At 34.5% G+C, this 27,156-nt stretch overlaps 1 protein-coding gene across 1 annotated transcript in view; it reads right to left on the bottom strand.

The window, feature by feature from the left end:
• Positions 1 to 27,156, bottom strand: part of LOC150084144 (small subunit processome component 20 homolog) — a 229,120-nt gene that overhangs the window by 121,106 nt on the left and 80,858 nt on the right. Inside the window, exons 10-12 of the mRNA XM_090376132.1 lie at positions 26,976 to 27,154; positions 21,929 to 22,078; positions 7,305 to 7,517 (exon numbers count right to left, since the gene is read on the bottom strand). Coding sequence (XP_090232258.1) covers positions 7,305 to 7,517; positions 21,929 to 22,078; positions 26,976 to 27,154 — 542 coding nt within the window. The remainder of the gene's footprint in view (positions 1 to 7,304; positions 7,518 to 21,928; positions 22,079 to 26,975; positions 27,155 to 27,156) is intronic.

The raw sequence follows: 27,156 nt of genomic DNA, 5'->3' as shown, positions 1-27,156 counted from the left end.
TCTCAGAGAGTTGTACTGTACCGTAAATTTATTTATTATCTACAAGACTGAAGTTGGACTTATGTACAAAACAGACTTACACACATGAAAAAAAATAATAATAAAATTAAGTATGTAAGTCGAGGAGTGCCTGTACATCAAATATTAGACTCCATGCACAAATGGAGCTAACACACTTGCTGAATATGAATAGTAATGGTTAATGAAATTTAAGTATTTCATTTACTGTACTTATAAAAGAAGGAGTTTTAGTTATGAATTCAAATTGTTAACATTATAAGCAGAAAACAATTAATTTATTCATTTACCTTTAAAATCCTCAAAATTATATTCCTAGTTACATTAGATATCAATTCAAAACACTTATACTGAATTATTTACATTAATTCACAAGAAATAAGTGTTTTTGAGCTGACAGCTTTTGCATCTGTTATTCCTTCATTATGATTATCCAGACATAACTAAATTGACATGACAGCTTCAAATGAGGTTCTCGAGGCCACCACTACCTTTTAATTAGTGTAGGTGTTTCAACAATTAGCATTAGTAGGGCATATGACGCAAGAAAGCAAGCTTATATAGCATCAGCCAAAAAAAAAAAAAAAAAACACATTTCACCCATACATTCACTCCAAATATTTGTCTAGTTCTGCCTTGAACTTATTTAAGTTGCTGATCTCCACTACAACAGATGGAAGTTTGTTCCAACTTTCAACCACCCGCTGGCTAAAGGCGAATTTCTGCACATCTATTCTTCAATTGTCTTTCCTCAATTTGAATTTATGCCCTCTCAGGTGAGTAATCTGAGCAAGAAGAAGAATCCCATTAGTATTGAGCTTGTTCAATCCATTCAAGGCCTTATACACCTCAATTAGATCACCTCACAGGTGCCTAGTCACCAGAAGCTGCAATTTGCAGACCTTAAGCCTTCCTGGGTAACCCCATTCCTTTGTTCCCTCACCAATCTCATTGCCCTTCTCTGTACTCATTCCAGCAGCTCTACATCTTGTCTAAAATGAGGCCTCCACACCTATATACTGTACTCAAAGTGTGGCCCAAACATTGCCTTATACAGGGGACAATCATCCCCCCCTTATCCCTGCTAGCAAAATTCCTGTATATCATTGACAAGACACCATGAGCTACTCTTGCAGCCTTTTTGCACTGCTCAGAAAACTTCTTATCTGATTGCACACTTACCCCTCAGGTACTTTTCATTCTCCACTACCCTGAGTGTAGTATCACCCAGTTGATACGTTACTCTGGGGTTACTGCTACCCATATGCAGTACTTTACATTTGTCACTGTTAAACTTCAGTTGCCACCTCTCAGCCCACCTGCTCAACTTTTCCCGATCCTATTGCAGTAGCATACTATCATTAGCCATTAACAACCCTGTCAACCTTCGTATCGTCTGCAAACTTAGATATTAACTCTGATATACCTTCATCAATATCATTGATAAATACCGAAAACAACAATGTGGTCAATACCGAACTCAGGGGGACTTCACTAATAACATTAGTCTATGAAGAGCAGTGTCCATTGATAACCACTCTCTTGTCTTCTCACGCTGAACCATCCTTTTATCCATTGTAATTACCAATCACTCGTTGGATGCTTTGCAGTAGTAAAAGAGACAAGAGTAAAGATAAGCAGATATATGCAGACTGGGCTTAATCTGTACAAAGTTTTATTTCTAGTTTTTAATTTTGAACTAATAGTTTAATGTTGTAGTTCAGCATTAAACTATAAATAAAAAATATTCCTTTCTAGGCAATTCTGAATGCCATCTGTTACCAGAAGGAAGTGAATGGTATAGTCTTGTAGAAACTACAAGATCAAGGAAATTCAATGTCCATCATTGAAATCAGTAACATACTGGTAACTTAAACCAGATTACTTCCTGTTCCTCTAAATCTGGATACATTACTGAACTGTAGGATTTATCTGAAATTGGAAATTTTGCTGGAGTTTCAGATACAAACCTGAACTGTGATACTCTTGATGGGATCGGCATAAGAATGATAATACTCAGAATCCTGATAATAAGCTCTATAGTTATTTCTGTGAAGAATGTTTTCTAATACAGTGGATTCCGGTTGGGCCACCGGTTAATTGGGGCAGACCTTTATTTGGGACAAACCTTAAAAAACAGAATCCAATCTAGAAAATAGCCAGGATTTACTTCGCTTAATTGGGACAACATACCGTTTAATCGGGGCAGGAGACCGCAGAATTGGAGATTACCCTACGATTGTCTCTGACCGTACTACGTGGTTCGGTTGGATTTCTGGAGGTCACAACCATAAAACAATAAAAACAATTAGTTTTTATTGTTTTATGGTTGTGAGCAATTAGCAGTCACCTGTTTAATTGGGCTTTTCTGTTAGTGCAATCTATCGGATAGTAAACTCGATCCTATTGAATTTGTGATAATACCAACAGCTGAAATTCTGTGGGTTATTATGGTGAAATGTGTTTAATTTCCATGGAATCTTCTATCATATAAAAAAAAATTAATTTTCAGAATCTTCTCTTCATTCCTATTTTTAAAGCTTCGTAACTTGTTACTCCATTCTCACTTGTTGTGCGTGTCGTGTTACTTGCAATTTGTGTGTGCCATGTTCTTTGTTATTGATTGCTTATCTTTTTACTGTTTTAAATTTTAACCCACACCCACAAATGTCAGTGAACAGAAATGTCAACTAGTTAGTATGTACATATTACAGTATGTATTAATTATTCCGATTATCATGTATATTCTTCTGATTTTCAAGTATCATTTAATTTTCTAATTGGTATGGTAAAGGGTAAATTTGTGCTTAATATATCTTTGCTTTTTTTATAGCTTGTGGAAAATATTTCTCCTATTTTCGCTAATTAGAATTGCTCTTCAATAGAATTAAAATTCGAATTCACAAATGTAATCACAATGACTGGCGCTTACTACACATCGTATAGTGAACAGTACTTTGCTATGGTGAGTCCATCATTATGTGATTTGATTGTACAGTGAACCAATTGTAAAGCAGGGGTCCATTGTATTTTTAACTATTTACGTGAAACTTCGGTTTATTGGGGCAGCCGCTTAATCGGGCCAAAATGCACTAGTCCCGATGTGTCCCAAATAACCGGAATCAACTGCACTAGAAGAAAGGGGCTATGATTACATTTAATAATATCTTTTAGGTGCTACTAAAAGATACTTATGCAACTTATGTGCTACTAAACTCCCTCTTATCTGTGTGTACAGATCAGAGGGAGTTTAGTAGCACATAAGTTGCAGTAGTGCACATTTTGATCTGTAATTAACTGGTCATATATGTTGATTTCTATTAGTATCAGAGAAATGGTTAAGTTGATAAAGGCTGAACATGAGAAATTACTCACTAAGAGAACAAAGAAAGGGAATAAGGAGTTTTACACATAAAAACAAAGAAGACAATAGCAAATCAGACTGAACCCTTGCATAATGGATATATGGGAAATTCACTAATAACTCAGCTGATGAAATGAATGGATACATAATTTTTAAACTTGGATACTTTTTTAAATCAGCAATACTGAAATTACAGAGGACTGTTTACTGGAAAAATCTATGAGAATGAAGCGAAATAAGGTCTTTGATATAGGTGGCATGTATCTAGTTATTTTGAGTGAAGAATGCATTAGGGTTATTTTGAGGGCTTTCTCGGATTCAAGAAGTTCCAATAGATCACATTCCATAAAGGTAATTATAAGAATGAAATGTTAACCACAGACCAATCAGCCTGACTGCAGTAGTAGGAAAATTCAGAGCTACCTGACTCATAATGATAAACATATTGCAGTGTTAACTTCATCATTTCATAAGTCTGTATATGAAAAACAAAATTCAGTGCATATTTGAAAATGCATAACACAAATTCAAATATTTGTTATTAAAAAAAAAAAAAAAGAAAGAAAGAAAGAGTAAGCTTTCAATAAAATTATTTTCCATAAATTGTAAGTTGTAAAAGTTAGCAGATATGGCTGGTTTACAGTTTAAAATCTGTAATTATCATTAACTGTGAAAGTTTAATGATAATTAAAGCAATTTTAAATGACCAATTTTCAAACAGATACTATATATATTGAAACTGGAGCAGTTCCAACATTTTTTTACTCCATAATGTTAAATTTACTTGCATACTTGCTGATTTTTAAAAAAGCAGAATTCATAAAACTTTTAATACAGATTTATCTTTCAGCGAGAATGTTTCTTTCAAATTAATAATAATAAATAATAATTAATGTGTGTATGTTGTAGAACTCATAGAAAAATTAAACATGCCATCATGAAATGCAATAAACTGTATACCAAATTTTTTTTGTTAGAAAACACAAATACACACAAAAAAATTTTTTAAAAAATAATAAATAAATAAAAAATACATAGCGTTAGCACATGTGAAAAAGTCAAAATGGTTAATTAATTTACAAAACCACCCAGTGAAATTGAAGATACTGAAAATAACAAAACTATTAAATTTCTTCAATATAAACAACTATTAAATTTCTTCAATATAAATTACACACAGTATCAAAATATGAAAAATATGGGTGTTTCTTCACATACTAACAACGTGGGTCATCTACCATATCATCTATGTTTCAAGAAGAAATTCAAATTAAAGGAGACCCTGATGTTAGGTCTCCTAACATCAGGGTCTCTTTCTATGCTATCAGAGAGAGAGCCACTATCTCAACTTACAATCCCACTCCACACATTTCGATAGCTGATAAAAACTTAAATAGGAGAGAATTTATAAACACTTTTCTTTTTCATATTGTCTGAACTGCACAATTGATGTACAAATGTCTAGCAAGTTTATGTAATAATTATTCCTTTCAATAATAAAAATAATTATAACAATCATGACCATTATTCAATAGGTTTGTTTGTTATTTGGTTTTTAGGCACATTAGCAACTAAGGCCATATTGCTCCAGGGATATGCGGTGGTCATTCCCTGACCTTTCCACATCCTCCGTATTTGGTAATATTCAATAGGGCTGTATTCATAAAATTTGTATTTCAAAAACAGTATTTAAACTTGACTGTTTTTTTTTTTTAATGCGAAAACATCTTTGGCAGCACCAATTGGTTGAAGCAAAACCAATTGGTAATGAAAATTTCTTATGGAAACGACGTCACTAACATTGGTTTAGGTAGAGTAAGTAGCCCAAAATGTTTGAAATAACAATTCATTTTGATTATTTGTCCCTGACCTAACAACCAGGTTGGGCCAAAGCCCAAAGGCCATGCCTGGGTTCATGCAGACCTCAAGTATATAGTATATGGTTAGTAGTTATACTGTATAGTATAAGTACTAATATAGTATATGGTTAGTAGTTATACTGTATAGTATAAGTACTAATATAGTATATGATTAGTAGTTATACTCCTAAAACTAGTAATGTATAGTTTTTACTACTAACATTAAGTTTACAGTTAACTATGAATATAATGTTAATAGTAATAACTACTAGCATTAACTGATTAATAGTTAACCGCTAACTATTACTGGTTAATTTTAGCAGTAATAACTACTAATATTAACTAACAGCAAATAGGAGGATTATTCGCTGGATCGTTAACAGTAGTTAGTAATAATAATAGTTAATATTTTAACTATTGTTGCTGGAAAAGTTAATAGTAATAGTAGTCATTAACTGTTATTACTACTAACAACTCTTCCAACATTGGACTTCTTACTCTAAAGTTGGAGTAAGAAGTCAAAGAACTTCATTGCCACTGTAGCACTGTCATCCATAAATTGGCCATCACCTTCAGGATAAAGAGTAGGGTTACTGACATTTGACCTTCCACCAGTAAGTAGCCGGTGTAAGCACGCTACTTACTCCACTGAATCAATGTTAGCAACTGCATTAGCCTGATTTAGGAAGTGATGTAATTTCTGTTACAGATTTTCATCAAAGATGTTTTCACATAAAACATCTTTTGTGCATAGAGGATACACACCTGCTTTTTTTTTTTTTTTTAAGATACATTTTTCAAAAATTTTATGACTAATTCATAAAAGTTGTTAAACATGCATTTGCCTTTATAAAATATTCAGTTTGAAAATGGAAAGTTTTTTTTTTTTCATAAAAGTTTTTTATGAAAAGTTTTTTTTTCATTTTTTTTCATAAAATTTCTAATTCATAAAAGTTGTTAAACATGCATTTGCCTTTATAAAATATTCAGTTTGAAAATGGAAAGTTATGTTTGAAACTTCAACCACTATATAATTATCAATAGGCTAAATGTCAAGGTATCCCAACTTTCCAAATTTACTCCCTCAAAAGTATGCTTTCATTTAACCCCTTCCTGGAACATTTTTTTCCGGAAAATGTGACATAACAGATAGACTTTTTTTATTTTACAGATTAAAAGTGTGTATCATGCGAATACTCTGTGTAGTTTTTTGTGTTTTTTATTAATTTTTTCATAGAAAATACATGGGAATAATTAACCCATTTATCTCGTGTATACCAAAAAGTGTGCAAATTATACAGATTTTTTAAATAAATTAGCGCTGGAGCTAAAAGAAAGGCACAGAAAAAGTCTTCATTACTCATTATATAAATAAATTTAAAAAATCAAGTGGAATGCACAAGCAGTAATCACGAACTAACTACATTCTGACACACGGCCGCCACAAATGAACAGGCAAGGTAAGCGTCGCTTGCGGGTGGCAGTTCAACAGGGTGCCGAAATATTTTTCTATACTGTTTTTGTGAATTATTTTTGTGGGTTCAGTATTCTGCATTTAGGATGGAAAATTATATTTTGCTTACTGGCGGCACAGGAATGCGCGCTACTGTTCTGACATTGTTGTACAATATAAGTAAAACGAAAGCCAGTCGTCTGCTGCCAGGCGTAAGAAAATCCTGAGAAAACTCGAGATTTACCTGGCTAATGCAAAATTAGCCAGATAAATGCCAGAGAAAATATGTTTCAGTCCTAAATTTGGAGGTATTATTGTTTGCTTCTAGTATTATTGTATCCTGAGATATTTCATGTAGTTGCAAATAACTTTTAAAACTAAAAACGAAATATCTCAAGATAATCCATGAAGGGGTTAATTATGGCATCCTGTGATTTAGTTGTTATTTCAGGTGCATTTATATTTATTACAATTGTCTTTTATTATATACAGAGCAGTATTTTCCTGTTATGGTCTTTGTGAAGTGGGGCATTAAAATGTCATAAATATATCCTGCAATTCATATCAAAATATTAAGATAAGTAGAAATCATTACAAAAAAAATACTTACGACAATAATTCAATAAAAAAATTAGGCAACAACAACTCAAAGAAGATTTTGGGCTGTTCTAAATGGATGAATGCAAGCACAACTTCACATAAAACAAACAGCATCAACTTAATTTCTTGCTGCTCTCCTTTGCTGTGACTTCTTTTTAAAATCTGTTGTAGCAACTTGACAATACTGGTTATCTTGTTTGCAGTGATTTCCTTGTCCAAAGGTCTACAAAAAAATTAATTGTAGATTGAATTTCAAATAAAAATACAATTAATTAATTTTGAACAGTCGTGCTTCTCAAACTGGAGCCTGCAGAAGTATTCTAGAGCTGTTCAATACAATGCCTTCAGTAATGTCGGGGGGGGGGGGGGACCCACAAACTGGCAACCATCTTTTTTATGAGAATGTGCTTGGAGGAAATTGTACGATTTAAGTGTGAAAAATTAATCGGTCTGAAACAAAATTAAATGTATGACGCATCTAAATTTTTCCCTTTTCCCTTCCCTATTAAAATAATATAAATTCTGGCATTTTATTTAATATTTATCTATTACTTTCACTAGATACTTTAAATATGAGTTTTCAATTTTTTACCAGTATAGAGTTAATGCCTCTTCAGTAATTGCAGCAATGGTACAATAGTAGTGCTCAAAAAACTGAATCAAATGAATGAAAAAACTGAATCCTCATTGACAGATTCACCAAAATTTCTGTGAATTTTGGCAATATATAATATACGTTTTGTAACAGTATTACCCTATTCTATCATCTCTGAAGATGATAAAGAGGGCACTGACTGTCTTTACAAGTTCCAGCTGTGAATTACAAGCTGTAAAAAAGCATGTGTTTTGCCATTTTATTTACTTAATTGTCATATTGCATTGTACTTTATAAGTAGCTTTATAGCTCTAGTTACGATTATTATTTTTATTTTAGATAGAGTTTTTGTAGGTTACTACTTAATATACGTAAAACCATTGTTTCGTTTCAATCTTGCAGCCATAGTTATAGAACAGAGTGAGTGGCTGAGAATTAAAATTTTTAATTGTGGTAAATAGGTAGCTTTAATGTAAAACTAGATAGCATAATAAGTATCACTGGATTTAGGAATCTTATTAGATAGTGTAGCATTGATAATTAATTAATTAAATTTACTAAAATTAAAAATAGCAAGAGCTTAAAATGCCAAAAGTTAAGACGGAAAATATGCACTTTAGTCAAGGCTTAAATAAAACCAGCACTCACCTCATGATCCATTTAGTTGGGGTATGGGAAGGCCTCAGATTAAAAACTAAAATCATAAGTTAAAAATCTTGAGTCAAAATTAAAAATTGAAAATTAAAATTAAGCTCAGAGGAGGAAGAGGTGCACTGCATTATCCTCCAGTTGTCAGTTTTAAAACATATAACTGTAAAGTTATGACTGAATGAGAATAAAGCCAATAGTCGTGAACAATGGACTTTTGTTAAAAACATCTTCAGTTGGCACTAAGGAAATGAAGGATAGAGAATCAGCATGAACTTTAAGTACCCAAAATGTTTTGCTGAACACGTGGTGTTTTAATGTGCGCGAGATTCCAAATTGGGGAAAGGGAAGCAGGAAGTTTGGTGTTAAGCCAGCACCATTCTATTATGAGAGTTTCGTACTGAAGGAGCTTGTAGCTTGAATTTAATTTAATAATGGTAATTGCAGCATCAATTTAGCAGTGGTGTAATCGGGTCGGAATGCACCAGAACAACGTTCTGGTACTTTTTTCTAAATGTCATAGTCAAAGGGGAGGGAGAAATAATATCTATTTTACCCATTGCTACTAAAAATATATATTAATAATAATCTTTCTTTAAAAATTTATTTAAAAACAAAAATATAAATTTCACAATGAAACTTGAACATTTCTTACTAAAGTACAATGTGATAGATAAAGAGATCCAATGAATAAGATATACTGTGATGCGTGCGAACACTGCATTTTGATTCACCATGAGCTGAATGCTAGAAATGGTTGTTCTATGAACCGTGAGTCTGAAGTCTGATTCAGTTACTGTACAGTCGATATGGCATGATCACCCACCATTAGAATTATAGAATCCAAATTTTTATGTCCGAACTTGGTTGTGGTCTCATCGTTCTGCTGTTGACAAACAAAAAGGGCAGTCACATAAGAATACATAATCGATCCTGTATGAGAATTTCTATGATTCTTCTGAACAGTATTTTTTATATTATTTTGGAGTTTTTGTTTGCATTTTTTTTCTTTTCTGCTTTTTTAAATTTTTTGTCTTTGTTTTTTACTTTTGAAATTTTTATTTAATAGTCATAAATAAATACTAAACAAATATTCTAATCTTTGACTTATTTTTTTTTGCAAATGAAAAAAGTGTAGGTAACTATTTGTAGTTAATCAACAAGCGCTCCAGTACAATTTTTTTTAGCAATACACCTCTGCAACTGAGGGGTTACGGTTGTGAATATGCATGTGTTGAGAGAGCTCGGTGTTTCCTTGACCTGTTCAGAAACTATTGATGTGGCAGTATGCGCATGTATTTGAGGATGATCCAAATTTGTTGGTAGTACTCCCAATGTAACACACGTTGCAATCTGACTGGCAATTGACTAGATAAACTATATTATTAATGTCTCCCGTGTCGTATATGTGGGTTTCTTTGTATTTGTTAAAGGGAGTTCCTAATTTGCTATAAGTGGAGAAAATTAAGGAAATATCTGTGCTAGCGAAGACTTGACATAAATGTCTGGCAATTTGACAATGATAAGAGAGAACAACACAAGTATTTAAAATGTTAGGCATTTTTATAACAGGATTGTTAGGATTATGAATTTTATCCCGGACTGCTAGAATAGTTTGTTGAATTAATTTGACTGGATATTTCCTAGCTTTAAACTTTTCCATGAGGTATTTTAACTCAAAAGCCAAATCATCTTGTGAATGGCAATATTTTAAGGCATTAAAGATGATTATAAAGAATGGATTTTTTTATACAAAGGGGGCGATATGAATGAAAGTGTAGGTATTTGCCTGTGTTTGTTTTTTTCCTGTAGATTTTTGTACCTAGTCTATTGCCCATTTTATATATGACTAGTTAGTTTCTAATTCCAAGGTATATTTTAATCTGGGATGTATTGAAATAAACTCAATAAAGAGATTGTCGACAGTAATTTTGTCTCCAATTAATAGAATGTCATCAGCATAATAGATGTAGAGTTTAATACCTGCTGGAAATGGTTGGAGAGTTTGACCTGCAGATAAATGAACCACTAGGTGGCAGTGATCACAGTGTGCTGAAGTGGGATTTACTCAAAGAGGTAACTACCATTAGGGGTAAAGGGAAGGGTTATTGCTTCCGTAAAGGCGACTACGATGGACTGAGACAGTATTTAAATTCTATACAGTGGGACCAACTGATGATGTTACCAACAGCAAATTCAAAATGGGAAGCATTCAAAGAACTTATCTTGGAAGCTACTAGGCTTTACATACCAACTAAGAAATATTGTTCAAGGTTTAGGCCAAAATGGATGTCAGATGAACTAATGAGGCATATGGCAGAGAAGAAAAATGCATGGGATACTTACAAATTAACACATGACACAGAAGCCTATGATAGATACAAGTTGATATGCAACCAAGTTACAAAGGAGGTTAGGCAGGCGAAGGCAGATTACGAGAAATCCTTGGCAAGGGATGCAAAGAAAAACAGCAAAGAGTTCTTTACTTATGTAAACTCTAGAAGGAAGGGGATGAATCAGATTGGTCCACTTGATATTGATGGGTCGACTGTTGATGATCCTGCTCAGGTAGCTAACAAACTAAATGAATATTTTGCATCGACATTCACACATGAGGAGTTATTCAGCAAGGGGAATGCCAGAGGTGTATTCAACTCTAGCAGTAAGCTACAGAATCTTGAAATAACTGGGAGTAAAGTGGAGGAGAAACTGTTGAAGATAAACACAAGAAAGGCACCCGGGGTGGATGGGATCTATCCAGTTATATTAAAGGAGGCAGCAAAGGAAGTAAACAAACCCTTAGCCATAATTATGAGAGCTTCCTTGGACTCAGGGGAGGTACCCATAGACTGGAAATGTGCAAATGTGACCCCAATTCACAAAGGAGGATCAAAGGCTGACACAAGTAATTATAGACCTGTGAGCTTAACTTCTGTGCCAGGAAAATTAATGGAGGCACTGGTGAAAGAAGCACTGCAGGATCATTTAGACAAGACTTCAGTTATAGCTCAGACACAGCATGGTTTTGTTAAGGGGAAATCTTGCCTGACCAACTTGATTGGATACTAAGATGCAGTCACAAAAGAACTGGATGCAGGGAATAACTTTGATATTATATACTTGGATCTTAGAAAGGCTTTTGATACTGTTGCACATGGAAGACTGCTGCAAAAATTGGAGCAGTGTGACATTGGAGGCAAATTGCTGCTATGGATAAAGGGGTGGTTGAGGGGGAGAAGACAGAGAGTGGTAATCAATGGACACTGCTCATCGTGGACTAATGTTATTAGTGGAGTCCCTCAGGGCTCAGTGTTGGGTCCATTATTGTTTTCTGTATTTATAAATGATATTGATGATGGTATATCAAGCTTAATGTCCAAGTTTGCAGACGATACAAAGTTGGCAGGGTTGTCAAGGACACTACTGACACTATGCTGCTGCAACAGGATCTGGAAAGGTTGAGCAGATGGGCTGAGAGGTGGCAAATGAAGTTTAACATTGACAAATGTAAAGTACTACACATGGGAAACAGCAACCCTAGAGCAACGTATCAACTCTGTGGTAGTACACTGACAGTGGTAGAGAATGAAAGGGACTTGGGGGTGGTTGTGCAGGCAGATATGAAGTTCTCTGAGCAGTGCAGATGGGCTGCAAGAGTAGCTCATGGAGTATTGTCAATGATATACAGGAACTTTTCCAGCAGGGATAAGGAGGTGATTATTCCATTGTATAAGGCAGTGGTGAGGCCACACCTAGAGTACTGTATACAGGTCTGGAGGCCTCATTTCAAGAAGGATGTAGAGCTGCTGGAACGAGTACAGAGAAGGGCAACAAGATTAGTGAATGGAACAAAGGGGTGCTCTTACGAAGAAACGCTTAAGTTTTGCAAATTACAGTGTCTGGAGACTAGGCACCAGCGAGGTGATCTGATAGAGGTGTACAAAGCCTTGAATGGTTTGAGCATGCTCAATGCTGATGGGATTCTTCCTCTAGCTCAGAAGAATCACCTGAGAGGGCATAAATTCAAATTGAGGAAAGACAGATGTAGGATAGATGTGCGGAAATTTGCCTTTAGCCAGCGGGTGGTTGGTTGGTGGAACAGACTTCCATCCCTTGTGGTGGAGGTTGATAGCCTAAATAAGTTTAAGGCTCAGCTGGACAGGTATTTTGAACGAACAGAGGGGTGAAGTGGAAGTGGGTTTTTTTTTTTTTTTTGGCTGATGCTGCATAAGCTTGCTTTCTTGCATCAAATGCCTCTACTAATGCTAATGCTAATGTTCTACAGTGGTTTGATGTTCTACAGTATAAAATTTAGAAAACTTCACAAGAGGGGAGATAATCTTTACCAAGAAGGAAGGTAAATTTGCAAAGGCGGATTTGCTGTAAGACATAATCGGGCATAAGGGATGGTCAGGTTTATGGAGTTAACCCTAACATCATTATTCAAAAAGATGATAAAGGCAACACAATTGCTATTCTAGATAAACAGGTTTATGTAAATAAAATACAACAAATCCTCTTGACACCCAAACCTATAAAATTGACAATAATTACACTAGTTCAAAGTTAAAAAATAAATTAGACACCTTACTCAGGAAGCTAAGAGCTAACCATGAAATAAATTTACACAACTTACAACAAATTGCCCCATATGTTTGGCATCATCAAATTGCATAAACCTGACCATCCCTTACGGCCGATTATTTCTTACAGCAAATCCACCTTTGCAAATTTATCTTCCTTCCTGGTAAAGATTATTTCCCCTCTCATGAAGTTTTCTAAATTTCGAGTTTATAATACACGTCAAGCTTTTGAACGCATAAACCCCATTACGATCTCTGATAATGATTTGTTAGCCTCCTTTGATGTAGCGTCCTTATATACTAATGTTGACCTAAATTACACCTTACAAGCTTTACATGATCTTTTAATATCAGATAATACTTTAACCAGCTGCACCTCACTTAATATCGACAGCATTTTAGATCTTGTTAATGTGTTAATCAAAGCTAGACATTTTCATTTCCAAGATCAGGTGTATGAACAAATATTCAGACTCCCTGTGGGTCTCGGAATATCAGCCACCCTATCTGAAATATATCTCGCCACTGTAGAAGGCGCCTCCATAGCCACGTGGGAAGGAGCAGCAGTGCATAGCACACGCTTCTTGATTAGACCGGGGTTCGAGCCCGTCACCACCAAATATGGAGAATGCGGAAAGGTCAGGGAATGACCACCGCATATCCTGGAGCAATATGGCCTTAGTTGCTAATGCTCCTAAAAACCAAATAACAAACAATAACAATAACAAGCCACTGTAGAACATCAAACTCTCCAACAATTTCCAGCAGGTATTAAACTCTACATCTGTTATGCCGATGACGTTCTATTAACTGGAGACAAAATTACCATCAACAATCTTTTTATTAAGTTTAATTCAATCCATCTCAGATTAAAATATACCCTGGAATTAGAAACGAATAACACAATTAATTTCCTCAACTTAACCATATATAAAATGGACAATAGACTAGGTACAAAAATCTACAGGAAAAAAACAAACACAGGCAAATACCTACACTTTCATTGGCATCACCCCCTTTGTATATAAAAAAAAAAAAAAAATCCGTTCTTTATAATCAAGTCTTTAATGTCTTAAAATATTGCCATTCACAAGATGATTTGGCTTTTCAGTTAAAATACCTCACGGAAAAGAATACAGCTAGGAAATATCCAATCAATTAATTCAACAAACTATTCTAGCAGTCAAAGATAAAATTCATAACCCTAACAATCCTGTTATAAAAATGTCTACCATTTCAAACACCCGTGTTGTCCTCCCTTACCATTGTCAAATCGCCAGATATTTACGTCAAGTCTTAGCTAACACAAATATTTCCTTAATTTTTTCCATTTATAACAAATTAGGAACTTCCTTTAACAAATACAAAGAAACCCACATATACGACACGGGAGACATTAATAATATAGTTTATCTAGTTAGCTGCCAGTCAGATTGCAAAACGTGTTACATAGGGAGTACTACCAACAAATTTGGATCATCTACTACCGCAATACATGCACATACTACCAAGGCAATAGTTTCTGAACATGTCAAGTTCTCTCAACACATCTGCAATTGCCATTATTAAATTAAATTCAAGCTACAAGCTCCTTCAATACAAAACTCTCATAACAGAATGGTGCCAGCTTAACACCAAACTTCCGGCTTCCCTTTCCCCAGTTTGGAATCTCACGTGCATTAAAATACCACGTGTTCAGCAAAACATTTCAGGTACTTAAAGTTCACCCCGCTTCTCTGTCCTTCATTTCCTTAGTGTCAATTTAAAATGTTTTTAACAAAAGTGAACCACAATTAAATGATATGGACCACATATTAAATTAAATATGAACCACAATTATACATTTGTATAATAATATTTTCTATGATGTACTGTGTGTGTGTGTTAAAGAGTTCGGCATCTACATATTATTTTTAACAGATAGGATTAAACTCCACTGTGAATTGCTTTTTTTAAAAATACTTTTTGGAAAAAATTAGTTAAATACAGACATGGATTATAAATGATAAAACTTACTACCAGGAGTGGAGTTCAGGATTATGTAAATTAGCTTCTAAATGCCCAAATATAATTTTTTTTAAACAAATGAATTATGCAACCAATTTATGCAAAATTTTCACACCAAGTTTATGCCTATAAGCAGTGTTTCCCAAACTGGGGTCCGTAAACCAGTTCCAGCGAGTCTGCGAAACATTCAGAAGGTATCAAGTAATACAAGTTTATTTTCTTAAAAAATATACTGATAGAATCACAACAAATTTCATTATAGAACATTACTTATTTTCAAAACGATTTAGTATATATAATTGTATACATATTTCAAATTATTCATTCTATGTATATCAAATTGATGATAAATAAAGTTATTATTATATATCTGTATAAAAATAAGAATAAAGTTGAGTTGTTTCACATATAAAACTTTATATATATATATATACAGTAAACCCTCGATTTAACAGACCCAGATATAACGGATTTCGGATTTAACGGACCGGACAAATAATAATACAGCGATGTACATATTAATCTCGACCATATTATTTTTTTTTAGGTTATACAAAACTTCAGTTTTATTATTAATTAAAAATTAATAATAATTACCTATTTCCATTATTGTTTTGATGATTACCTACTTTTATTTTTATAATCAAATTCAGGAAATTGTTTTTTATTCTTTCTGAAAATGTGTTCAAATAGCTGTTTACCCAGATAACAGAGAGGAGCAGGTGGTGACTTGCGAGCTGAACGTGACTCGGGACACTAAACTGCAGGTCTACCAACTCACTTTGTTTTGTTCTCAGTCTGCCTCAAGCTATCACATGGTCAGGTTGTATACAGAGTGTTTCTGTGATTTCTGAATTGTGACTTTCATCATCATCATCAGCCATTTTCAATCCACTGCAAGGCCTCTCCAGCAACTTTCCAGTTCCTTCTGTTTTGAGCACTGGCCATCCATTTACTACTCAAAAATTCATGAATTTCATCTATCCATCTCTGCCTTTGTCTTCCAGGTTTTCTTCTAGCTCCTCTTGGGTACCATTCTGTTATTTTCTTAGTCCATCTGTCATCATGTCTTCAAGCTATGTGTCCTGCCCAAGACCATTTCAGTTCTTTAGTTTTGATAAGAATATCCTTTACTTGAGTTTGCTGCCTAATCCATGTGTTTCTCTTCTTATCTAACAGTCTGATTCCCAATATAATTCATTCCATTCTTCGCTGTGTAGTTCTTAGCTTCTTTTCCATTCTTTTGGTGAGTGCCCAAGTTTCACTTCCATAAGTCATGGTGGGGAGTATACATTGATTCATTATTTTACGTTTCAGACAAACTGGGATATTGCTCTTCAGTATGTGACTATATTTCCTGAATGCTATCCATCCAAAATTTATTCTTCTCTTGACTTCCAGCCATTTATCATTATTACAGCTAATAACTTGTCCCAGATAAGTATATGACTCCACCTTTTCAATTACTGCTCCTTCAACCATTATTTCCCTTTCCGTGGCATACTTGTTCATCATTACTTTTGTTTTAGCCATATTCATCTTTAGTCCAAAATCCTTACTAACTGTGCATAACTGATTAAGATTTTCCTCTAATTCTTTGGGACCGTGGCTTATGACCACAATGTCATCTGCAAATCGTAAATGGTTTAGGTACTCTCCGTTCACATTGACTCCTTTCTGCGACCAGTCTAATCTTCTGAAAGCTTCCTCAAGGGCAGCAGTAAACAGCTTCGGAGATATTGTGTCTCCTTGTCGAACTCCTTTCTCGATTTTAAATTTGCTACTGTCTTTGTCTAGTCTAATAAAGGATGTAGCACTCTCATATATTTTCTTCAAAATCATAATATATGGAGTATCTATGCCTTGTCTTTCCAGTGCCCTGAAACATTGCCTTATGCTGTATGGAATCAAATGCCTTTTCATAATCCACAAATGCCAGGCATAATGGTGTTTTATATTCATTTGCTTTCTCCATTAGCTGTGATATTACGTGAAGGTGATCCATAGTTGAGAATCCTGTCCTAAAGCCAGCTTGCTCTTTCGGTTGATTCTCATCAAGTATTCTTTCTAATCTGTTAGTAATGACCCTTGTGAACAACTTGTAGATATGGGATAACAAGCTAATTGGTCTATAATTTCCAATTTCTGATTTATCTCCTTTCTTATGCAGCAAAACTATGATTGCATTATTCCACTGCTTAGGCATCACACCTTTTCTAATGCACTTTGTGAAGAGCCTTGCCAGTTTTTGTGTTATGTCTCTTCCTCCCAATTTTAACAACTCTACAGTAACTTCATCTTCCCCCGGGGCTTTCCGATTCTTCATTTTCTTCAATGGATGTTCTACCTCATCAGGAAGAATATCGGGTATGTCGTATGTGTTGCTACTTTGCAATCCTTCTTCCCCACTGCTGGTATCATTCCCTCGCTCCTTGTATAATTCTCTATAGTAGTCTTCTGCTATTTGAATTATGCCTTCTCTGCTGTTTATAAGTACACCATCGCTATTCTTCAGTTTCAGTATCATTTGTCTTTCTGTATTACTGCTCATGGCTGCTGATTTAAATCCTTTGTTTTCCCTTAATGCTTGTTCTACTTTTCTTGTGTTAAATCTTCTTATGTCCTCTCTGAGTCTCTTTCTAATGGCTTTGCATAACTCAGTATACTCAATTTTCTCCTTGTCAGTGTTTTTCTTGCTCTTCATTTGTCGTCTTTGGTTCATCATGACAAGTGTTTCTTGACTAATTTTTTCTTCTTTGGATTTCTGTTTCCCTATAGGTTTCTTGGGCTTTATCACTTTCAGAAAGTTGTAATATTCCTCGTCGATAACTTGGTCCTGAGCAGTCTGCAGAAGCTCAAACGTTTTCTTAAGTTCCAGTACATACTGCTTTTTCTCCTCCTCCTCTATTATCTCAAAGACCTTTGTATTATTTACTCGAGTCAGTTTTTTCCTTTCCTTTCCTACATCTATATCAAGTGTACATCTTACCATTCTGTGATCACTTCCAACATTTACCTTATTCAGGACGGTAACATCATTCACAATATATCTTCTGTTAGTGAGGATGAAGTCGATTTCATTAGTTGTTAATCCATTTGGACTCTTCCATGTCCACTTTCTGTTCACCCTTTTCTTGAAAAAAGTATTCATTACTGACAGTCCTTGAGATTCTGCAAATTCCACAAGTCTTTCACCTCTTTTATTTCTTTCACCAATTCCAAAATTTCCTATAGTTCCTCTTTCTGCGCTGTTTTGCCTTTTTCCAACCTTAGCATTGAAGTCCCCCATAATAATAGTGTAGTGGGTTTTCTGCTCATCTAGAAGACTCTCAATTTCAGTGTACATTTCTTCAACCTCTTCATCATCATGGCTCGATGTTGGTGCATAAATCATTATAATCTTTAGCTTGTACCTCTTAGAAATCTTGAGTATTAGTCTTGACACCCTTGGTGATGTACTTTTGAATTCCAAAATGTTGTTTTTAAAATCTTTATGGACCAGAAACCCAACTCCACCTTCAACTCCTTTCACTGTTTCCATTGGTGTACAGCAGATTTCCACTTGATAAACTTATAAGTGTAAGGTGAAAAACTTGATAAACTTATAAGTGTAAACTTATTGTGACTTTATTTATTAAATAATTTTGCAATCCATACAATTTAAAATGGCATCAAGTGACAGAGGAGTTAAAAGAAAGCATGTGAACTTAAATGTGGCACAGAAATTAGAGCTAACTGAGAAATTAGAATAAGGTGTCTCAGTAGCACATGTTTGTGAAATTTACAGCGTAAAAAAACAAACTGTTTCTGATATCTGTAAATCAAAGGCCAAATTGCAACATTTTATATTTACAACAGAATATTACATATTCTTTATTATAATTTAATAATTTTATACTGTACAGTACTGTATGTCATATTAAAGCTTTTTTTTTTTACATTAAGAACAATAAAAAATGCCCCCCAGGTTACATTCGATTTAAAAGACTTTCACCATTAACAGACACCCCTTCTCCCCTATATACAGATAGGAGCAGGCGGTGTTAAATTGAGAGTTTACTGCATAAACTTAAATAAAATATATGCCAATAGCATGGCAAACCAGTAGAGTAAAAATGAACTTAACCAATAAAATAACAAAAAATAAAAGTAAAACAGCCGTGGTGGTGGAGATAAAGAAGAGGGTACTGTTGAAGCAATGTTCCTAATATAATTTTAGAAAATACAAGCCAATTCAAAAGAAATTTAGTGGTTCCCCTCCCCCCCCCCACAAGGCACCCATTTCCAAATTATGTGAAATCTCACTAAAGTGGAAGCGTGGACTACCAACAATACATGACCAAATGAACTAAAGATAATAATTAATAAAATAAAATAGACTGACCATTATGCCCCATCTCAACGGAGGACCATGAAGCTAATTTGTTTGTTTTGTTATTTGGTTTTTAGGAGCATTAGCAACTAAGGTCATATTGCTCCAGGATATGCGGTGGTCAGGGAATGACCTTTCCGCATCTTCCGTATTTGGTGGCAACGGGCTCGAACCTCAGTCTAATCAAGAAGCGTGTGCTACGCACTGCTTTTTGAATGCTAAACAAATCCACGCAACGACGGAATGATACTAAAATCAAACCGCCGATGCAATAGATTTGCATAGTGGTGGTCCTTAAGCAGCAAAAAATAATAAGACAAAAGCCTAGTACTCGCATGGCTAAACCATACCACTGACAAAACAATAGTTGACCTGAAAATATATAGAAACAAATTAGACTATAGATGGCAGTATGGACGCAGTGTTAGCAGATCGTCATGCTACTACCATGTAAATATAATCCAAAAATTAAAGAGGGATAAAAAGTAAAAGTAATAAAAAATAAATAAGAAAAAAATAGTAGAAAAGTAGCTTTTCTACTATTTTTTCTTATTTATTTTTTATTACTTTTACTTTTTACCCCTCTATTTAATTTGGATTATATAATTATGATAATGAAAAAAATTGCAGGGAAATATGACAATGAATATACTCTTTCAAACAAGTCTACTTTTAAATACCTTACAACTAATTTAAGAATACTGGGAGTATTTCAGATGCATACAAAAGCAGATCAAAAGTATTTAAGAAGTGTTAACTTGTAAAAATTCATGCTGCACTGATCAAGAGATAAAGGGAAAAAAAAAATTTTTTTTAAAGAGGCTTTTGTCCCAAAACAGGTTAAAAGATAACTTTCAATTTTGGTTGAAAGTGAGCTTCTCTAACATATGTTGCCCATGTATCCCTATACAGTGAAGCTAGTATACGAGTTGATGCTATACAACCACATCAGCCACCTGCAGCATTGGTTTGTGGAACCTGAAACTGTTGATATGTGAGGAACTGGATGAGTGGCTTTGCACAGTCAAGGTGCAATTTCATTTGGATCACTACATTATTTTTAAGAATACTGAATATGGCTAGCAGACAACTTTCATGAGTTCTGTGTGACTTCTCTACTTACGATTATGAATTCATTGCAGTGAAGGCTTATTTTAACAGTCAGTTTTTTTCAGCTCACTGTATTATCTAGTGAACACAGTAAACTGATAAAGAGTCTGATTGTTACTGTGTGCATAATGGTTTGCTTATCAAGCAGGAATGAGTAATGAGGAAATTCTTTTAAAAGTTGTTGAGCACTGAAGTTTTTGAACTCACATAAATACTATCAGATGAATAAACCTCAAAATTTTTTTGGCAAAAATCCATACTCATCTCCCAAAAGTTTGTTCTACTATTATCTGTAGAATAATATTATAGATAATAGAATATTATTTAGAAAATTTGTCCTTCTATTTCTTCTCTTACAAATAGTTAGATGGAGAAAAAATGTGTAAGAACAAAAATGACTATAACACTCTCATTGAATTTTCAATATTCTGTGCATCCTTAGATGTGTAATGATACTCATAAAAAGAGAAATTATGTGATTTTATTTGACAATAGGAAAAGCACAGGCAATGTATTTTGTAAGGATAACTATTTGTAACAGAATTTCTTTCAGATTATTTTTATATTGCATAAAAAATGTGAACTTGATAACAAAAATAAATATTAAGTTATTAAATCAGAAAAAGTAAAAATGAACTTAATTGAACCGGTTAGGTAGATTAAATATAAATAATGTTAATTTACAGATGGCATATCAGGAATGACCAACCTGAAAAATTTGTACAAAATGTATTTAAGTTTCAGAAATTTAAAATTCTGAAATTATATAAATCCCTGATGCATCTTATTTTTATTTTATTTTATTTTTTTGTTAGTTGTTGGCGCATCGGCTTCTGTGGCCATATTGCCCTCCCAAGTTTTTTACATTTTCTACTGTTATCCAAGCCCGAAGTGGGATTCGAACCTGCGACCTTTGGGTTGCCAGGCAGGCAGGCACTTTACCCACCCGGCTAGCTTGGTCAGCAATGATGCATCTTATAAAGGAATTAAAAAGCTTAAATGAAAACTAGAGAAATGTCTCAATTAGCTAAGTAGATAATTGTGGTGTAACAGTGTATTAACTGATACACTAGCTATCTAGTGTATCAGTTAATACACTACCTAGCTAGCTATCTCTTAATAGCTAGGTAGATATAATATTTAAGAATAATGCAAACCCATGTACACTCACATGCTGTTGAAATGCATAGCAAAAGAATATAAATGAACAATGGCATTCAAATTATTATTATATTAATAACATATAAATTTTTTGCATTGATATGACAATATTCATTTCAAAAATCTAACAATTACATATCTACAAACTTAAAATTTACCTTAAATGAGGTAGGCACACTAAACTTGCCCATATTTTAGGTAATTTCTCCACAAGAGTATTTTCTGAGGCATCTAAAAATTTTAACAGGAAAGTTTCTAGTGTTCTTTTTGGTTTTTTTAAAGATGCTCTAGTCCTTCGAGGAGTCTCACTAAGAAGAAAAATTAAAGTAGGAAATTAGTTACTTATTAAACAGGAAATTATCCTTTTTCACTTTTATCCTATAGTCTAGAATAGCAGTATTTTGATAGATTAATAAATGTGATATTTGAAATTCTTCTATAGCACTGAGGTCATCAATTTAGCATAATACATTTTGTAATTTATGATATTGTATTTTTCAATTTAAAAATATATAACAGACACAAAAAAAACAGAGGATTAACAAAGATATTGGAACAAAATGTTTGAAAGCCAGTCAAAGTACAGTGATTATTTTTACATGACCCATATGGTACCCATGCTTGTATTCCCAGATGCCAAATAGAAAGAAATAGAGAGAGAGAGAGAGAATAAAAAATATATTTAACCACATGACACTTTGCATAATTGTAAGCTTTTATGCAAAAGATGGTGCAAAGAGTTATGCACCTAGGGAAAATTAAGTTAGGGTTCAAATTGTTGATTATCAACTTGGAAACACTTTTAACTTTAATATATACAAATCATTAGAACATTTCGCAACAATGCTGCTAATCTTGGCTCACTCAAATCTTATTTTGTTCTTCAATTTTTGCATGTTTCTAGGCTAATTGATAGGCCATTTACCAGCCAAATGAACTGTCTGGGACTGTTTTATTTAAAAATTCATGAATGATGAGAGGACAAAATGTGGTTGTGCATCACCTTTGCATATAAAAGGTAAGAAATGCATGAATATACATCATTCACGCACTCCTTACCAATGCATGAATGATGTACGTCAGTCTAGCTCAGTTCCCTGATGATATTAAAGTGACACATTAAATTCAGGAAATGCCGGGGGGGGGGGAGATCTGTAATTTGATTACTAAACATTAAAATTTTAAATTGTACAATGTAATCATTGTGCTATATATGATCTTAATTCATAATCACCTTACATTGTGGAATATTTTAAGTATTTAGTCACAACCAACTTCATGTTACATTTTGCACACTACTACTACAAAAATCAGAGAACAAATAATTGATTCATTAAGCATAGGTAAATGTTCAATAAAAATTAATGGAGCTTATACTTTTTTAATTATGTAGGAAGCATGAAAGCTACATATATTACTCTGTAATATTTGAATTAAAAAATTTACTGAATGGCAGCTGCCAATCTTTGAAGGACAGGCTGAATAATAATACATAAACCTCAATAGTGATGAATCTAAAGCTCTATGGTCCTTTAGAGGAAATCACTCCATCCACATCAGCAAGGCCAACAAGGGAAGGAGAAGTCAGCATTCTCAGCAGATAAGTATATCTACAGAAGATCTCCAGCCTCCAACAGGACACAATTACTTATAAGATCAAGTCTGACCCTATAACATTCCTAGAGAAGTCTGTCTTAAAAGAGCTCCTTGGTGTAGGTAATTTGGACAATCACACCTTTATGCACCTCAAATTTGACCTCTCAATCTGTCTATTGTTAGAGAAATGCACCACTAGGGCAGACTATTCCTAAACAGCTCATCCCTCATCCTCTCTGCTGCCATTCCCTCCAATCCTCTCTCTCTCTCTCTTAAGAATTCCCATAACCTTTCAGAGTTAACACACGTGCTCTTACACCTAGATGGCATTTTAGTGAGTGTTGATGTATTGCCCATATTTATTAACATTCCACTTGATAATGCTAAAAACAGACTTTGCTCCCAACTTGATACACACAGGCCTTCCTAAAACCCTTTCCAAAGATTATTCTTGATTAATCTCGGAGCTGGCCAGACTTACCTCCAGTTTCATAGCAAGCTTTCCTATCAAATCAAAGGCCTCAGCTTAAGGTTTTCATGGCAGATCTCTCAAACCACCATTTTCACCTTCACTTATATGCCTAACCTACAGACCAGTTCATAAATCATGTGCTCTAGAACCATAGGATGAATAATTTGAACAAATCTTATCCCATATTAACAACATCCATTCTGAAATTTCTTTCAGTTTATAACTGGAACAACACAACACCTTATCCTATCTTGACATAGTCATCACAAGAGAAAGATGGCAACACTTTCCACACAACAGTTACAGAAAACCCACTGACACTCACACCATTCTGGATTCCTATTCAAACCACATCCCAAAGTCACAGCTGGATCAGTTAAGGGCAATTTACTGAAAGCCCTGAACCTTTGTAGTCCCCCAGAAACTTAGCCACTGAACTTGACTGGGTCAGAAAAATTCTTCTCCTCAACAATTATCCCATTAGAATTCAATAACTGAATCATCAAAGAAATATGGGCAACAGTTTAGGCATCTCCCTCCCCTCATATCAAAAGGTATATGTTACAGGAAACTACAATCGTCACCAAATGCTCAGAGAAACAGACCCGCCCCATTCTTTTTTAAAGACGTAAGACAGTCTACCAACTGGACTGCTAGTGCAGTAAATGAGGTAATCTGCAAGGGAATGTTGGGAAGGGAAGGGAATGGTGTGTTACAGTATCTGTAAGAGCTATATCTTAACCTTAACAGTACTAAAACCTCTTGGTCTCATAAATGGAATAGTTTCCCAGATACTTGAACTATCCAACACAGCCCAAATGGGAAGGGCAATGATTCTGCCAGAAACACAGGCAGAATCATTGCCCTCCCCCCCCACTTTTCCCTCTTTCCAGGAGAGAGAGAGAGAGAGAGAGAGAGAGAGAGAGAGAGAGAGAGAGAGAGAGAGAGAGAGAGAGAGAGAGAAAAACTTCTTATTCAAACCAGATAGACCAGAGCCAATCAGCATTTGTTACCCTTTTTGTCAGGGATTTAGTATCCTTTTTAGGAACTGGCTGGATATGAGTAAATTTCCAAGTAGAAGGGAAAACACTTGTGGAATAAGAAAGTGAAAAAAGGCAGTAAGATCAGGAGCACAGGTTTTGAGAACAAGCAGAAAAATAATACCATCAGGAGCTGGAGCTTTCTTAGCATCAAGATTATTCAAATGACATCCTTTTGATGAAGACCACAGGAGGCATTGAATGAAGTGTACTGGGATGGTAGGAGGTGGTTTACCGAGGTGCCTCCGTAGCCAGGTGGGCAAGAGCAGCAGTGCGTAGCACATGCTTCTTGATTAGACCGGGGTTTGAACCCGTGACCACCAAATACGGAGGATGCAGAGGTCAGGGAATGATCACCGCATATCCCCAGAGCAATATGGCCTTAGTTGCTAATGTTCCTAAAAACCAAAATAATTAACTAACTAACCGAGATCATCAATACATGAGTTGGAAGAAAAACAGGATGTTAACAGGTCAGCTTTATCTTTGGCTGAAGTGGCAATAGAACCACCACCTGTTTTGACAAAAGTGGGAATAGAGATGGACAAAAGTTGCGGCAAATAGCTTTGGCAGGAGATCAGAATGTTCAACTACCATTTGGACAAGAAGAAAATTTTCTGCTCTTAGCCTGTTCTAAATTTAGTTTGGACTGATTAATAGCTGCTTTACAATTGTTGTGAGCTTTGTTATAGACAGAAAATGAAGCTGGAGATTTGGATATGAAACTTTCTTATTTTGAACAGCCTTGGCACATTTTTTGGAAAACCAAGATTTAGCTAAAGGGTGAGATTTTAAGGTGGAGTGTGGAATAAAGAATTTAATTCCTACAAATTTCACCAACACGATCTGAACACACATTGACATCAGAAGGTTTGAAACAGTAATCCATAACTCAGTAATACAAAAAAAAAAAGAAATCTTGCAGTTCATTCCATTTTGCATTCTCATGCCAAACAACATGAGGTTGAGAAAGGCTCCATTGGAGAAGAGACCATTACCAAATTGTGATCTGAGATACCTAGAGAACCACTCATCTGAACTGTGTACTTAGAAGGGTTATTTGTGAGAAAAGGATCGAGCATGTTGGCTGGGTGGTTACGATTGTCAGGTATGCTGGCAGGTAAATGAAAACAATCTGTGCAAGGTCATTAGTAATTGCAAAAGCCTTAGCATCTCAACCAGCTGAGTCCGTGTGACTAGAAAGCAGAAGCCAGCTGGGGTTGCAAACATTAAAATCACCATGGAAAATTACCTCACTGTTAGGAACATTGGAGTGGAGAAAGTCAATTTTCAAAGAAAAGAAGTCAAAGAATTTCAAGTAATTAGTGGTCGGGAGAACAACAGAGGCAACAGATGAATTTGACAGAATGTGGTTGAGAGATTTTAAGCCAGAGAAGATCGAAAAGAGGTGGTTCCAAATTACCAAGTCTCTGACAAGGAATAACAGAATGGACATATGCACAAGTACCACCTTTGAAGTGAAAGAAATCATACAGCGAATAATTTGGACAACCAAAATGAGCAGTGGTTGAATCAACTGATAACTGGGATTCTGTCAGGAAAAGTACATCGGGTTTGGTAGACTATTAAGTGAAAATAGACATCATTGAGACTTTCTTGCTTACTTTACCCTTTTTAATTTTTCTACTTCAGTCTTTTAGTAGTGAGTATATAGTTTGTATTATTATTCAGTCTGTGCTTCAGACAGTGGCAATTGCCGTTCAACCATTTTTTTACTTCAAAAATTCAAAAGAATAGTTCTACCTTTCATGCTTCCTACATTACATAATTTTCATGTGGAAGACTGCCCTTCAAGTTTTATATTACACTATGATCTAGGCATACAAAGAAGTTTTTAAAAAAGTGGTTTTGTCTATACCCCACACACATTTTCAATTCACAGACTAAGCAGTTTTGTTACCATTTTTCAAAACACGAGATAAGACATCTTAAAATAAGTGGTTCGTCCCGTATTTTTGAAACATAAGGTTGGAGCTTACTTTTATAAAATAACTCTATTAATTACACTAATTAAAAATGGTTTTACAGTTAATAAATGATAAAGGCAAAATAAAATAACAACAAAATAGTATTTACCTAGTTTCTGGTGGTTGATCTAAATACAGTTTTGTGCAAGCATCCAAATCTTCTCCAACAGCTAGAGGTGGTTGTTTATATGTAATGAATTCTACTAATATTATAAGAATATCTTCATCTGCATCAGTAAGTGAAGTTGTAATATGCTGGCAGTAAGATAACAGAGATGGCAGAACATCCT

The sequence above is a fragment of the Mastigoproctus giganteus genome, chromosome 6 (genome assembly GCF_048544385.1).
Source record: "Mastigoproctus giganteus isolate SK-2022 chromosome 6, ASM4854438v1, whole genome shotgun sequence".
In the NCBI taxonomy this organism is placed as follows: domain Eukaryota; kingdom Metazoa; phylum Arthropoda; class Arachnida; order Uropygi; family Thelyphonidae; genus Mastigoproctus; species Mastigoproctus giganteus.
The sequence above is the reverse complement of the archived record's forward strand: the minus strand, read 5'-3'. Positions and strand labels throughout refer to the sequence as shown.